This window comes from Thamnophis sirtalis, unplaced genomic scaffold, assembly GCF_051295495.1.
Source record: "Thamnophis sirtalis isolate CommonGarterSnake01/CBP01778 unplaced genomic scaffold, rThaSir2_p1.2 scaffold_5, whole genome shotgun sequence".
NCBI classification, from domain to species: domain Eukaryota; kingdom Metazoa; phylum Chordata; class Lepidosauria; order Squamata; family Natricidae; genus Thamnophis; species Thamnophis sirtalis.
In genome coordinates, this window is record NW_028261385.1 from 10,475,232 (window position 1) to 10,492,114 (window position 16,883).

The 16,883-nt window shown below is 47.3% G+C and overlaps 1 protein-coding gene across 1 annotated transcript in view; it reads right to left on the bottom strand.

The window, feature by feature from the left end:
- The window catches only part of SKOR2 (SKI family transcriptional corepressor 2), a 112,813-nt gene that overhangs the window by 50,230 nt on the left and 45,700 nt on the right, over positions 1 to 16,883 (bottom strand). The window contains exon 2 of the mRNA XM_087717065.1: positions 2,403 to 4,745. Within this exon, the coding sequence (XP_087573191.1) occupies positions 2,403 to 4,712 (2,310 nt within the window). The 5' untranslated portion in view covers positions 4,713 to 4,745. The remainder of the gene's footprint in view (positions 1 to 2,402; positions 4,746 to 16,883) is intronic.

Below are 16,883 nucleotides of genomic sequence, written 5' to 3' on the forward strand. Positions count from 1 at the left end.
CAGAATTGGGTTGAAAATAGCAATAGCAGTAGACTTATATACCGCTTCATAGGGCTTTCAGCCCTCTCTAAGCGGTTTACAGAGAGTCAGCATATTGCCCCCAACAACAATCCGGGTCCTCATTTTACCCACCTCGGAAGGATGGAAGGCTGAGTCAACCCTGAGCCGGTGAGATTTGAACCGCTGAACTGCTGATCTAGCAGTAGCCTGCAGTGCTGCATTTAACCACTGCGCCACCTTGGCTCTCAGTGCTACTGGTGTAATCCCAGTGCTACTGGTTTGCTCGTGCTTGCGTGCGCGCGACGCTTTTGCGCATGTGCAGAAGCGTCCGGGGTGGGTGGGCGGAGCCTCCCACTGCTGCCACTACCAGTTCACCCGATCCAAGCCGAACTGGGAGCAACCCACCCCTGGTTGCAGTATCCCAGGGTTTTGTGATCTTCTGGCAAGCAAAGTCAACGGGGAAGCCAGGTGTGATGAACTTAACCAACTGCAGTGAGCCGAGGTGGCGCAGTGGTTAAATGCAGCACTGCAGGCTACTTCAGCTGACTGCAGTTCTGCAGTTCGGCTGTTCAAATCTCACCGGCTCAAGGTTGACTCAACCTTCCATCCTTCCGAGGTGGGTAAAATGAGGACCCGGATTGTGGGGGCAATATGCTGACTCTGTAAACCGCTTAGAGAGCGCTGAAAGCCCTATGAAGCGGTATATAAGTCTAACTGCTATTGCTATTCCCTTCACAATAGCAGCCAGAAAGGTTCATAAAAACGGGGCAAAACTCACTTAGCAACTGTTTCACTTAGCAGCAGGAATTTGGGGCTCAAGAGCGGTTGTAAGCGTAGGGCTATGTGTATTAGGAGGCAAAACAAAACCCCAATAATTTAAGAATTATCGATTTAAATGAGAAACGTTCTGCCTGATTGGGTTCATATCATGCCACAAATGAAGCGAATGCCCGCGCGAAGCGACCCTCGGCTTCTGAACCTGCATCTCCCCAAGGAATAAACTAGACTGTTTCTCCTGAAGATGTGGTTTACACCAGTGTTTTTCAACCACTGTGCCGCGGCACACTAGTGTGCCGTGACATAGTGTAAGGTGTGCCGTGGGAAAAATACTTTATATATAGTCAATATAGGCAGAGAGTTAATTTTTTTTAACATTTTCTAATGGTGGTGTGCCTCGTGATTTTTTTCATGAAAAAAAGTGTGCCTTTGCACAAAAAAGGTTGAAAAACACTGGTTTACACAACTGGCTTCCACAGCTCCTACCTCACTGGGATTAAGAGCCGAGATGGCGCAGTGGTTAAATGCAGCACTGCAGGCTACTTCAGCTGACCCTTACTGCCTGCAACCCACCACTGTCCTTCTGCAGCCTTCCGACAAGCAAAGTCAGTGGGGAATCCAGATTACCTTAACAAGCAGGTGACTAATTTATCAACTGTAGGGGGTCACTTAACAACGGTGGCAAGCAAGGTTGTAAAATGGGGCAAAACTCACGCAACGAATGTCTCATTTGGGCTCAGTTGTGGTCCTAAACCGAGGACTGACTACCTGTGCTTGGAAACCACTTCTGGACTTTGTGCTCGAGATGGGGGGGGGGGGGAAATGAAACTTTGATTTTGGGTTTTGCTGATTGCTGTTATAGAAATGGCTAGTTTATATGAGTACACAAACATAAAAAGTGGAGGTTTGATGTTATTATCTTACTCAACTTATTCTACTGCGCTAAAAGGAGTGGGAAGTCGATGCTTTTTTCCCCCTTTCTTTTTCCCTCTGGCTCTACACCAGTGTTTCCCAACCTTGGCAACTGGAAGAGGTCTGGACTTCAACTCCCAGAATTCCCCAGCCAGCATTCGCTGGCTGGGGAATTCTGGGAGTTGAAGTCCAGACCTCTTCCAGTTGCAAAAGGTTAGGAAACACGGTTCCACCACAAAACCACGGACGACAAAATCGCGCTCGACGAAAGCGCACATTTGACGTCATCACAGCGCGACGAAAACATCGCGCTGTGATCGATAAATGTAAAAATAAAGCGAAAACCTTACCCTAACCCCCCCAAACCTAACCCTAAACCTAACCCTAACCCTTAACCTAACTGCTTTAATTTTATTTTTATTTCAAAAATAATTTTTTTCGTCGCGCTGTGATGACGTCAAATGCGCGCTTTCGTCGAGTGCGATTTTGTCATCCGCGGTTTTGACGGGTCACGAGGAAACACTACTCTATACTTTTCTTTTCCTATTGTTTTCTTTTTTTTCTTTTGTTTTTATATTATACTTTGATAAACCCATAAAAATTTTGAACACACACACAAAATACTCAGCAAGGAAATCCCAGCTCACAGCAAACCTCCCCCCCAACCCCCCCCATAGGAATACTTGTAGATTTCAGAGTGTGTGAATATTTACATCTTTATAGGGTGTTGTTGGGATCTCTTGGGCTGTGTGGACGGTGGGGCTGCCGGGAGGAGCAGACGGGGGCAGCGGTGGCGGCAGCTGTTCGGCCTCCGGGATAGCTGGGCTCTCCTGGCCAGCGAAAGGCCCCGTCGGGGCACCGCTGGAAGAGTTCGATCTCTCCCGGCAGCCCCCTTTGTCCGTCAGTCCCCGGCCTTGCTGGAAGTGGCCCACGGGATCCGCCGACCGGGACTCCCTTTCTTCTCCTTCCTCCTCCTCCTCCTCCCTCCGCTCTTCCTCCTCCTCCTCTTCCTCCTCCCCGGGCTGCCGATGGCTCTCCACGTCCACCTCCGGCTCTTCCTCCTCCTCCTCCTCTTCCTCTTCTTCTTCCTCCTCGCTGCTGTCTTCGCTGGGGAAGCTGCAACTGGTCCCTCCGGGGGAGAGAAGGCGGGGCCCGGCCGGCTGCAGGACAGGTTCGCGATCGGCCGGCAGGAGCAAGAGCGGCGGCGGCGAGGAAGGCCGGCCCGACGGCTGATGGTGCTGATGGAGCTTGGCTAGACTCTCCGAATCGTCCTTGCCGCCCACCGGACGGAAAGCGCTGGAGTGGTGGTAGGCAGAACCCCCCTTGGGCCTCGCTTGGCCGTCCAGCAGGTGGGCAGCGGGCACCGCGCCCTCGGAAGCGGGGGAACCGCCGCCCTCACCGCCGCCCCCTTCGAAAGCGCGCGGCTCCCGGCTGCTGCCCCCGCCCGCAGCGCCGCCAGCCTGCGGGGCGGCGGCGGGAGGCGCCCCCAACCCGGCAGCGGTCCCTTCGCCGCTGGGTTCGGCGGCCAGGTCTAGGAAAGCTTGGCGGAGCAGGCTGGAGCTCTCCCCGCCTAGGGCCGAGCAGCCCGGCGGTTGCGGCGGGGGCGGCGGCGGGGGCTGCAGGTAGGTGGGCAGCCCCGGAAGCCCCCCGGGAGCGCGGGGCGGCCAAAACATGCAGAAAGGCGGGTAGAAAGCGGCGGCGGCGGCCGCAGCCGCGTCTTTACGAGTCCCGGGCCAAAAGAGACCGGAGAGGCCGGTTCCAGCCGACGGGGCCCCCGAAGCCGCTTTGGGAGCCCCCGATCCTCCTTGACCCGCGACGCCCAGCCCGTCGCCTTCCTCCTTCTTGTGGCAGAGACTGAAGGCGGCGGCGGCGGCGGCCGGGAAGCCGTAAGGGTGCGGGAAGAGACCCCCGCAGGCGGGGAACTTCTGCAGGACGCCCCCGAAGGAGGCTCCCTTGCTGGGCACCGGGATGACCGGGTAGTTCCGCGGGGCTTTGCCGTGCGCCATCGCCGCGGCCGCCGCCGCCGCCGCCGCCACCGCTTCTTGGAGCTCGCTCTCGTCGTCGAAGCGGGGCCGCTTCTGGCTCAGGTCCGGCGGCGGGGGTGGCGGCGGGGGTCCGGCGAGAAGGTGCGGGCTCAGCAGGCCGCCTCCGCCGCTGCCCCCGCCGCCGGCTAGCCCCACTCCGCCGGTCCTGACCGAAGCCAGAGGGTGGCAAGGCGGCGGCGGCTGCGGGGGCCGCGGGTGGTTGGACGGGGCGGCCGAGGAGGGCAAGGCTCGCTTGCGGCTGCCGCCGTTGAACATGGCTTTGACGTCCTCCCAGGCGAAGACCAGCTCGTCCTGCGGGGTTTTGTCGGTCAGCTTGAGGTGGCGGCGCCAGGAGTTGAAGTTGGCGGCGTCGGGCTGCAGGTACTTGGCGTCGGGGGTGCGGTGCGAGTGGAAGATGAACTTGTTGGGCGAGAAGTAGAGGCTGCAGTAACTGCACTTGATGCATTTGGCCCGGGAGCTGTTGTAACGGGCCGGGATGAAGCTGCCCCGGCAGCCCCAGGCGCACTCGTGCGACACGTCGAAGGCGAAGTTATCGGGGAGCTTCGGCGGCCGGTTCTCGCCCAGGAAGGACTTGCAAAGGCGCTCGGCCTCCCGCTTGGTGATCATGCCGCAGCGGCGCGAGGAGATGGGCATAGCCCCGGCCCGGCGCAGGATCTCCAGCTGGACGGGCGTGCACTGCACGCAGGTGATGCCCAGCGCCACGCGACGGTTGTGGATCTCGTTGTAGCTGAAGTTCTTGAGCAGCGTGTTGGAGATCTGAGCCAGGCACAGGCGCTCCTGCCCGTCGATCACCAGCGAGACGATGGGGATGCCGTACAGGATGACTTGGCCCACCTGGTTCGGCTTCATGGCGCCAGCCGAGGAGACCGAGGAGCCCCGGGAGGCCGGAGGGGGCTGGGTCAGCGGTTCTGGCGGGAATGCGTTGGGCGGGGCGGTCAGGAGCAGTTCGGTGGGGGCCGGCAAAGGACTGCTGGCCATGGTCGTGGCCCCTTTGGGGTTCCTGGCTGAGTCCTGGGGAGAGAGAAAGAGAGTGCTGCATGAGGACTAGCGCCATTGAAAGGCTGAGTTCCTTCATTAGCGGCTCCCTAAATCTGCCTTTGCTGAGCAATTTGTATCCTATGACTATCATTAAGTGCTGTATCTTATGATTCTTGACGAATGTATCTTGTCTTTTTATGTACACTGAGAGCATCTGCACCAAAGGCAGTCACACTTGGCTAATAAAGAATTCTATTCTATTCTATTCTTATTCCTATTCCTATTCTATTTCTATTCCTATTCCTATTCCATTCTATTCCCATTCCATTTCTATTTCTATTTCTATTTCTATTTCTATTTCTATTCCTATTCCTATTCTATTCTTATTCCTATTCCTATTCCTATTCCTATTCTATTCCTATTCCTATTCCTATTCCTATTCCTATTCCTATTCCTATTCCTATTCTATTCCTATTCCTATTCCTATTCCTATTCCTATTCTATTCCTATTCCTATTCCTATTCCTATTCCTATTCCTATTCCTATTCCTATTCCTATTCCTATTCTATTCTTATTCCTATTCCTATTCCTATTCCTATTCCTATTCCTATTCTATTCCTATTCCTATTCCTATTCCTATTCCTATTCCTATTCCTATTCCTATTCCTATTCTATTCTATTCTTATTCCTATTCCTATTCTATTCCTATTCCTATTCCTATTCCTATTCCTATTCCTATTCCTATTCCTATTCCTATTCCTATTCCTATTCCTATTCCTATTCCTATTCTATTCTATTCTTATTCCTATTCCTATTCCTATCCTATTCCTATTCCTATTCCTATTCCTATTCCTATTCCTATTCCTATTCCTATTCCTATTCCTATTCCTATTCCTATTCCCATTCCCATTCCCATTCCCATTCCCATTCCCATTCCCATTCTATTCTCATTCCCATTTCCATTCCCATTCCCATTTCCATTCCTTATTCTATTCTATTCTATTCTATTCTTTCCTATTCCTATTCTATTCTACTCTAACAGCCCAGTCATGTGTATCAGTTAACTTAACTTGCTGGACCCTGGATTAAGACCAAAGATCCCGGATCCTTTTATCGATTACCATGGATCCCTTTTGGTCTCTCTGTCACAGCCTCTGCAACTTTGTCATTACAAAGACAAAATTGGAGACTGAATGCCTTCCTTGGAGTTCTGGAAGAGAGGCTGGAGAGACAACTAAAAGAAACTATTTTGCAAAAAACAACAAACTCAACAAACATCGATAGACTGTTCTATTAACTAGGAGACAAAATTTTTATTCACGGGTGGCTACCAGCCTCAAACACCTTCCAACCTGCTCTTTTCTATTTAAAAACGGATCTTACTGCATTAAAACTGGACTGTTTATTTAGAAGTGACTACTTGGGTAAAATCTAAGTGGAGTTATTCGCTTGGATATGTTGTACATCTGTAGAGACACACATTTGTTCATATTATTGCTTTTTACAGGTGGTCCTCAATTTACGACCACAATTTGGGACCAGAATTTCCATTGCGATTCCCGAGTGAGTTACACCTGATTTTACCACCTCCCCCTCCCCATTTGCAAAGAGACTCATTGCAAATTCATTAGATGAATTCGTGGTTGTTTAGAGAATCCAGGGTCCCCCATTGTCAGAAACTGTCTGGGAGGGTCACCAAAGACAATTATGAGCCCCTGGGATGCTGCAATGAAGAGCTGAGGTGGCTGAATGGTTAGAGCGCAGTACTGCAGGCTACTTCTGCAGACTGCCGGCTGCCTGCAATTTGCCAGTTCAAATCTCACCGGCGGAAGGTTGACTCAGCCTTCCATCCTTCCGAGGTGGATAAAATGAGGACCCAGATTGTTAGGGGTGAGAGGCTGACTCTGTAAACTGCTTAGAGAGGGCTGTAAAGCACTGTGAAGCCGTCTATAAGTATTATTGGGAAGGGAGGGAGGGGAGGGGAGGAAGGAAGGAAGGAGCCAGAGTGACACAATGGTCAGAATGCAGTACTGCAAAGCTAACTCACTGTTCACTACCAGCAGTTCGATTCTGACCGTCTCAAGGTTAACTCAGCCTTCCATCCTTCCGAGGTGGGTCAAATGAGGACCCAGATTGTTGGGGGCAATAAACCGCTTAGAGAGGGCTGTAAAAGCACTATGAAGCAGTATATAAGTCTAAGTCAGTGTTTCTCAACCTTGGCCACTTGAAGATGTCTGGACTTCAACTCCCAGAATTCCCCAGCCAATCAAATGCTGGCTGGGGAATTCTGGGAATTGAAGTCCAAATATCTTCAAGTGGCCAAGGTTGAGAAACATTGGTCTAAGTGCTACTGCTATAAGTGCGTGCAGCTTTGCTAAGGGCTTGAATTTTGATCCCATGACCACAGCTTGCTGCGATGGGTTGTTAAGTGGAGGACCAAACTTATAAGTCACTCTCTTCAGGGCCATTGTAAGTTTGAATGGTCTCTAAATGAAGGATGGAAGAGCAGATGTAATCAAGACTGGACTGGAAATGGAGTTCTGGCAAGTCGAGTTACTTTCTTGTTGGTTTGAGATGTTTCACTGCCCAGATATGCAACTTCTTCAGTCTTTCTGCAGGCAGCAGAAAATCTCAAACCAAGCCCCTTTCCCCAAATAAGCCCAGTTGGCAGGACTTGAATTCCAGACATATCCCCTCCTTAAGAGAAAAATGAATGTCATCCACCAAATGTGTTAACCCTCCTACACCAAACTGGCGCTCTCACATTATTTTAGACTTTAAAAAAAAAATCCCTTCTCTATTCTAAACTCACCAATTTGCTTAGAGAAGGGTGGGGGCAGCGGTGAAATCTAATTTTGTTTGCAACTGGTTCTGTGGGTGTGGCTTGGTAGTGGTGGGTCATGTGACTGGGTGGGCGTGGCCAACTTTTTTTTCACTTTTTAAAGCATTTTTTCCCTGCCGGTTCTGGCAAATAGGTAGGAAAAAATGCTTTAAAAAGTGGGGGAAAAAGAGGTTTCGATAATCACATGGATCATCTGTGAGCCACACAATCGTCAACTGTGAGAAGGATCTTGGAGTCCTAGTGGACAACCATTTAAATATGAGCCAGCCGTGTGCAGCAGCTGCCAAAAAAGCCAACACAGTTCTAGGCTGCATAAACAGAGGGATAGAATCAAGATCACGTGAAGTGTTAATACCACTTTATAAGGCCTTGGTAAGGCCACACTTGGAATGCTGCATCCAGTTTTGGTCACCATGATGTAGAAAAGATGTGGAGAATCTAGAAAGAGTGCAGAGAAGAGCAACAAAGAGGATTAGGAGACTAGAGACTAAAACATATGCAGAATGGTTGCAGGAACTGGACAGGGCTAGTTTAATGAAAAGAAGGACTAGGGGAGACATGATAGCAGTCTTCCAATATCTCAGGGGTTGTCATAAAGAAGAGGGAGTCAAGCTGTTCTCCAAGGCACCTGAGGTTAGAAAAAGAAGCAATGGGTGGAAACTAATCAAGGAGAGAAGCAACCTAAAACTGAGGAGAAATTTCCTGACAGTTAGAACAATTAATCAGTGGAACAGCTTGCCTCCAGAAGTTGTGAATGCTCCAACACTGGAAATTACCTCCCTTAGACCGATCAGATCTCACAGGTTAGGTCTCTTCCGGATTCCATCCGCCAGCCAATGTCGGCTGGCAACCCCCCGGGGGAGAGCCTTCTCTGTTGCAGCTCCAGCCCTCTGGAATGATCTCCCTGTCGAGATCCGGACTCTTACTACTCTCCCGGCCTTCTGCAAAGCCACCAAGTCCTGGCTGCTCCAGCAGGCCGGGGGCCTGTGAAACATCCAGCCCCGCGGAAATTGTGAATGTTGCGGTTTTGTTTTGTTTTTGTGAGGTGACCACACTCGCCGCCTCCTGCACCTCAAAAATAATTGTGGCATGACAAAACCGCGCTCGTCAAAATAGTGGTGATAAAATCGTGTCGTTAAAGCTGCGACGTCATCACCGTGCATCATCACCGCCGCGACAACAGCGCGGCAACAGAAGGGCGCTTTAGGGTTAGGTTTAGGTTTAGGGTTAGGGTTAGGGTTAGGGTTAGGTTTAGGTTTAGGTTTAGGTTTAGGGTTAGGGTTAGGGTTAGGGTTAGGGTTAGGGTTAGGGTTAGGGTTAGGGTTAGGGTTAGGGTTAGGGTTAGGGTTAGGGTTAGGGTACTGAGTGCTTCGGAAGGCGCGGATTTGCCCTCCGCGATTATGTAATCGCGGTAGGGTCGCGTTTTTCCTTAGCGCTTCGAACGGCGCGGATTAGCCCTTCGCGTTTATGTCTCCGCGGATAAGGGCTTCACGGTATCGTGGTGGAACCAAAAATAATAACACCTCCCTGAAAACATGGGACATGCATAAAAATATCTCTCTTTTTGAAAATTAGCAACAGGAATTTAACTGAAAATGAATTGGCAACAGGACTCACCCCCATGCCACCCCGTCCCAAAATCAGTGGGCATTCTACCACTATCTCAGTTCTCCGTGAACTTGTGAAGGACTTTCTTAGCAGCTTAGTGATTAAGATTCAGTGCAGCCACGAGTCTAGAGAATGTCAGTTTGATGGGAAGGGCAGATTGAAATCCAAGCTAGTCATTCTTGATTGGAAGCTGGGAAAGTGTCTTCTACTTTAATTAAGTACTGTCAAATGTGACAGCTGCTGGTTCCCCAATTCTTTGAAGTTTTCTAATCAAGTATCTTTTTTTTTTCTTCGCTGAAGACCGCGGAATTAAAGTTAGCCTAGCAGGCTGTTCCCAGTTGGGGAAATATTCCCCTTGCTTTGAATGCTGCCAATAAGGAAATCTCCCATAATCATTGCTGACCAATGCAGATAATCCTCGACTTACGACCACAGTTGAGCCCAAAATTTATATTGCTAAGCGAGACAGTCGTTAAAAGAGTTTTTGCCCCCTGTTTTCAACCTTTCTTGACACTGTTGTTAAGTGAATCACTATAGTTATTAAGTTAGTAACACAGAAGTTTAGGATTTTAGGATTTTAGGATTTTATTTATGATTTATAGGCCGCCCTTTTCCCTGAGGGGACTCAGGGCGGCTTACAATACATGGGAAGGGGGGTGCAACACAAAAAACATAAGACAGTGCATAAATAAAAATAAAACAATAAAACGCAACTTTCATTCAACATTTGGGTGGGGCGAATCAGAACCTTATCCCCAGGCCTGACGGGATAGCCAGATCCTAAGGGCTGTGCGGAAGGTCTGGACGGTGGTGAGGGTGCGAATCTCCACGGGGAGGTCGTTAAGTTAAGTGAATCTGCCTTCCTTCATCCACTTGTCTTCTCAGAAGGCGGCAAAAGGTGATCACGTGATCACGGGACACTGCAGCCGTCATAAATATGAGCCAGTTCCGATGAGCCAAATTTGGATCACGTGACCATGGAGATGCTGCACTGGCTGTAAGTGTGTAAAACTGGTCATAAGACCCCACAATTCAACTCTGACCTACAAATATTCTCTTTCATCCGATTTCAATTTTGAGCAACCAGGAAATCTTTGAGGCTCAAGGAAGTTGCTTTGCTGACTCTTTACGCTTGGAAACCTCCCCCCCCCAAAAAAAATTCTGTACCTTAACAAGGGATGGAAGGGAAGCGTGCAACAGTTCTTTGGGGATATAAAAGAAGAAGGATGTAGAAGAGGACCAAAGTTAACTTAGAGAAAGTCTCTACATTTTGGTGCAATAGAGATTCTCTCTTCTGGTGTGCTCTGTCCAAGGTCCTGAATACAGCATCCATCTACCACCTTTGCTAGTTGGTTATTAAAGATGGTGACTAGTTCAAATTCAACTCAAATTCGTGGTCAAATAAGGATTTATACATTGGACTCACCATATTTTTTGGAGTATAAGAAGCACCTTTTTCCCTCAAAAAAGAGAGCGAAAATCTGGGTGTGTCTTATACACTGAATACAGCATTTTTTCCTCCCGAAACCTCACCCCCCCTTCACCAAAATAGCCGTTCATAGCCTTAGGAGGCTTCCAGAGTGCTCCTGGGGGGCTGGGGAGGGCAAAAATGATTGAAAAACGGGCCATTTTTTTTGCTTGTTTTTGGTCCCCCCATCCCTCAGGAGCACTCGATAAGCCTCCTAAAGGCTATGCATGCCCTTTTTTTTTGACAAAAAACAGGGCCATTTTCACAAAAAAACAGGCCATTTTTGGGAGGTTTGCAGAGTGCAAAAACTTTTTTTTAATTTGCCTCTTCAAAATCTTGATGCATCTTATACTCCAGTGCATCTTATACTCCTAAAAATACGGTAAGCTTAATGCACTTATTGCTACCCGTGTTTTCCCGAAATAAGCACTTGGTCTTATTTTGGGGGAGGTCTTATTATTTCTGAGGTGCAGGAGGCGGTGAGCATGGTCACCTCATGGCTGCCGCTGTGTTGCAATATTTTCAGGGAGGACCTATTTTTTTGGGGGGGAGGGCTTATTTTAGTGCATGCGTTCAAAAATTGGGGAAGTCTTATTTTCAGGGAAACCGGGTACACCTGACTGGCTTGATATGTCTGATAGGAGATATTAGATATTCAATCAAACTTGTTCATAAATGTATTTATTTTATTCAGATTAGATTTTTGTCCTGCCTTTATTACTTTATAAATAATGTTGAACCTACCCAAATGCATCTTCCTCCTCCTATTTTCCCAAGAACAGCAAACCTGTGAGGTGGCTTGGATTGAGGGATAGAAGGGGACTGGCCCAAAGTCACCCAGCTGGTTTTTGTATCTACGGCGGGACTACAACTCATCATTTCCTGGTGATTGGCCCAAAGTCACTTAGCCAACTTTTGTGCCTAAGGTAGGACTAGAACTCACAGTCTCCTAGTGATTGGCCCAAAGCCACCAGTCTGGATTTATGCCTAAGGTAGGACTAGAACTCACAATCTCCTAGTAATTGGCCCAAAGCCACCAGTCTGGAATTATGCCTAAGGTGGGACTAGAACTCACAGACTCCTAGTGATTGACCCAAAGCCACCAGTCTGGCTTTATGCCTAAAGTGGGACTAGAACTCACAGTCTCCTAGTGATTGGCCCAAAGCCACCAGTCTGGATTTATGCTTAAAGTGGGATTAGAACTCACAGTCTCCTAGTGATTGGCCCAAAGCCACCAATCTGGCTTTATGCCTAAACTGGGACTAGAACTCACAGTCTCCTAGTGATTGGCCCAAAGCCACCAGTCTGGCTTTATGCCTAAGGTAGGACTAGAACTCACAGTCTCCTAGTGATTGGCCCAAAGCCACCAGTCTGGCTTTATGCCTAAACTGGGACTAGAACTCACAGTCTCCTAGTGATTGGCCCAAAGCCACCAGTCTGGCTTTATGCCTAAGGTGGGAGTAGAACTCACAGTCTCCTAGTGATAGGCCCAAAGCCACCAGTCTGGCTTTATGCCTAAAGTGGGACTAGAACTCACAGTCTCCTGGGTTTTAGGCTAGAACCTTAACCACTATACCAAACTGGCTGTTAATTTTCAGGAAACTGAGCGTTGATATTTTGAATGTCACCAGCCAATCTCCCTCATCAAAATTCATATCTGTGCAGATATAACACCATCCACATCCTAAAGAGCTTCTGATTCTGTTCTATAGAGGGATTGTTGAGTCTGTCTTCTGCACCTCTATAACTGTCTGGTTTGACTCTGCAACCAAACAAGAAAGACACAGACTTCAACGCATAGTTAGGACTGCAGAAAAAGCAGTTGCTACCAGCCTGCCTTCCATCGAAGACCTGTATACCCCACGAGTGAAAAAGAGGGCTGTGAAAATAACTACAGAGCCCTCACATCCTGTACATAAATTGTTTTAACTTCTACCCTCAAAATGACGCTGTAGGGCACTGCACACCAGAGCAACTAGACACAAGGACAGTCCCCCCCCCCAAAATGCTAAACGTTAATGCTAAATCACTCTGCTAAACAACTAATTTCTACCACCTTGTCATATTACCTACTAAGACCGTATTACTACTATTATTCTTTTCCTTCCTAGTAACGATCTCTTCCCACTTAGGTCTATAATATGTTGCTTGTATCTTTACAATTTATATGGTTTCATTTGTTCCCTAGTATAATTTGATTGCTTATTAGTAACTTATGACTATCAATAAGTGTTGTATCTTATGATTCTTGATGAATGTATTCTATTTTATTTTTCTTTATGTACATTGAGAGTATATGCACCAAAGACAAATTCCTTGGATGTCCAATCACACTTGGCGAATAAAGAATTCTGTTCTGTTCCATTCTGTTCTGTTCCGTTCCATTCCATTCCATTACATTCTATTCCATTCCATTCCACTCCACTCCTCTCCACTCCACTCCACTCCACTCCACTCTATCCTACTCTACTCTACTCTACTCTATCCTACTCTACTCTACTCTACTTTATCCTACTCCACTCTACTCCACTCTACTCTACTCTATCCTACTCCACTCTATTCTATCCTACTCTACTCTATCCTACTCTACTCTACTCTACTTTATCCTACTCCACTCTACTCCACTCTACTCTACTCTATCCTACTCCACTCTATTCTATCCTACTCTACTCTACTCTACTCTACCCTACCCTACTCTACTCTACCCTATTCTACTCTACTCTACTCTATCCTACTCTACTCTACTCTACTCTATCCTACTATACTATACTCTATCGTACTCCCAAATTCAGCAGTTCCAAGGCATAAATTGTTAAGTCAACAGCATTAAGAAATATACTTGATGCTGATTCAATAGTGAACTCCCCGCTCAGTACTGGAACCAAAGTCATGATTACACATGACATGTCAAGTGCTGGGATTTACTAGCATTTATGTTAACTGGGAACTCAGCTGTCTGGGTTCTTATGTAGCCAAAAAACTCTGTTCAGTCAGAGAAAACTATACACCAAAACATGGGAAAAAATTAAGGAAAGGTTCTTGAAGCAACCATGAGGATTCATGTGCTTCTGCCTGCCACTGGTTAAAAAGAAGAAGAAAAAGAATGAAATGGGATACCGATAATTATTGACTTACAACAGTTCATCCAGTAAGTCAGGGTTTCTCAACCTTGGCAACTTGAAGATGTCCGGACTTCAACTCCCAGAATTCCCCAGCCAGCGAATGCTGGCTGGGGAATTCTGGGAGTTGAAGTCCGGACATCTTCAAGTTGCCAAGGTTGAGAAACACTGCAGTAAGTGCTTGAAGTTACAGTGGCAAAAAAGAAGAAGAAGACTTATGGCCGTTTTTCATACTTATGACCGTGACAGCATTCCCATGGTCATGTGATCCAAATTTAGTTTGGATCACAACTATTTAGTTTGTTAGCCGCCCTGAGTCCCCTCGGGGAATAGGGCGGCATACAAGTTTAATAAAACTAAACTAAACTAAATTCAGACTCATGGCAACTGACTCACATTTATGACAGTTGCAGTGTCCTGGGTTCATGCGATCCCTTTTTGTGACCTCCTGATAAGCAAAATCAATGTGGAAACCAGATTCACTGAACGACTGCATTACTAACTTAACAACTGCAGTGATTCACTTATCAACTGCGGCAAGAAGGAAAGAAACGGAGCAAAATTCACTTAATAACTGTCTTGCTTAGCAACAGAAATTTTGGGCTCAATTGTGGTCGTAACTCAAGGGCTACCTGCATACATAAAAGAACATAGCTTCTCTAGCTTACACTGTATTAGCTTTCATCCAACGCCAGCTATTCGTAGCCAGTATCCTCCATCAGAGCACCAATTCAACATTTATGTCTCAAAATGTTAAGTCAAACACCTTTTCACCCAAAGAAACCCCCTATTTCCCCCTGTGATCCTTTCACTTAAAAAGCACAAGTGTTTCTTAACAAATACAAGGCTAGGAATCATGTGAAGTGTTAATACCACTTTATAACGCCTTGGTAAGGCCACACGTGGAATACAGCATCCGGTTTTGGTCGCCACGATGTAAAAAAGATGTGGAGACTCTAGAAAGAGGGCAGAGAAGAGCAATGAAGATGATTAGGGGACTGGAGACTAAAACATATGAAGAATGGTTGCAGGAATTGGGTATGTCTAATTTAATGAAAAGAAGGACTAGGGGAGACATGATAGCAGTCTTCCAATATCTCCGGAGCTGCCACAAAGAAGAGGGAGTCAAGCTATTCTCCAAGGCACCTGAGGGTAGAACAAGAAGTAATAGGTAGAAACTAATCAAGGTGAGAAGCAACCTAGAACTAAGGAGAAACTTCCTGACAGTTAGAACAATTAATCAGTGGGACAACTTGTCTCCAGAAGTTGTGAATGTTCCAACACTGGAAGTTTTTAAGAAGATGTTGGATAGCCATTTGTCTGAAACGGTATAGGGTTTCCTGCCTAAACAGGGAGGACTAGAAGACCTCCAAGGTCCCTTCCAACTCTGTTCTATTCTATTTGGGGTATAACCGGAACATTTCTATTTCCCCAAATATTCATGGTGAAATCACACCAGAAAAAAAAATTCTTTCTGTTCTTCTGTCTTTGCAATTCTTCTGAGAATCCTTCATTCCTCCTTTATGTGAAAGTAAGAAAAGCATGTATTTCTCCAGAAATATATCCCCCAATTAGAGTCCTGTATGTCCACAGTTGCAATCAACAAACAAACAAGTCACATTTATTGTCATGTTCCTGAATTCTACACAGCAGGAATACCTGCTTCCAATGTCACACACACACCCACCCAAATATTTAATCCCTAAGATGCAGTAGGATGTTAGAAAGTGAAATAAAGGGGAAAGCCACTCTGGTGTAGTGGTTAAGGTGCCCACCTAGAAACCAGGGGACAGTGAGTTCTAGTCCCACTTTAGGCCATGAAACCCAGCTGGGTGATTTTGGGCCCATCACCTGAGGATGGTGAGTTCTAGTTCCACCTTAGGTATGAAAGTTGACTGGGTGACTTTGGACCAGTCCTTCTCTCTCAGTTGGATCCACCTCATACAGAGGTGGGTTCCTACCAGTTCGCACCTATTCGGTAGAACCGGTTCGTCAAATCTACCGAACTGGTTTGAAGAGGTTCCACCAGTGGACCCAGAAAGCAGGCCACACCTACAGAAGAGGTTCCAAAACTTTTTGAAACCCACCACTGGTCCTTGGATATGATTATTCTACACTATCATGCTCATATTTATAAAACTCAGTGCCTCTGTGAAAGGGAAGGATGACTACTGCGTTTGTGGTGCAATCAGAACATTGCCTGTGTTGAAGTTGTTTTAATGCAAACCAAAGATGCCTTTTAAAAAACAAGTTTACATCATATTCTTATGCATGCCAGTGCTGTGTGTGAGGTAATTTAAGGGGGTTCTGACAAGTGTCATCGGCATCTTCATATCCGGTCACATGGGTGGCAAGCCACTCCCATCTGGTCACATGGGTGACAAGCCACTCCCACAAAGGAGGCCACACCCACAGAGTAGGTTCGAACAATTTTTGAAACCCACCACTGACCTCATAGGACTGTTGTTGTGGGGGATATAGGAGGAGGAAGGAGTTATTAGGTATGTTTGCCACCTTGAGATAAAATCATAAACAAATGAATTGTCAAAGTCATGTTAAATTGTGTTAAAAGAGCCAGTTTTTGTTATGGGGGATATACAATGCTTGGGTCGAGGACCACCATTTAAAATCTTAGGTATTTGTGGAAACAAAAGCACTTCGCTTGTTGAAATCTCAGGAGATAAGGAAAATCAAAGAAACTGTATGGCCTAGTAGTTAAAAGCACTGGGCTAAAAACCAGGAGGACATGGGTTCTAATTCTGCCTTAGGCACAACGTCAGTTGGGTAGCCAGTCTCCCTCTCTCAGGCCTTCAAAGAAGGCTAGGATCAGTGGTGAAATTCAAATTTGTTTACTACCGGTTCTGTGGGCGTGGCTTGGGGTGTGTGTGATGTGGCTTGTGGGGTGTGGCAGGGAAAGGATACTGCAAAATCCCCATTCCCTCTCCACTCCAGGGGAAGGATACTGTAAAATCCCCATTCTCTCCCCACTCCAGGGGAAGGATACTGTAACATCTCCATTCTCTCCCCACTCCAGGAGAAGGATACTGTAAAATCTCCATTCTCAACCCACTCCAGGGCAAGGATACTGCAAAATCTCCATTCCCTCCCCACTCCAGGGCAAGGATACTGCAAAA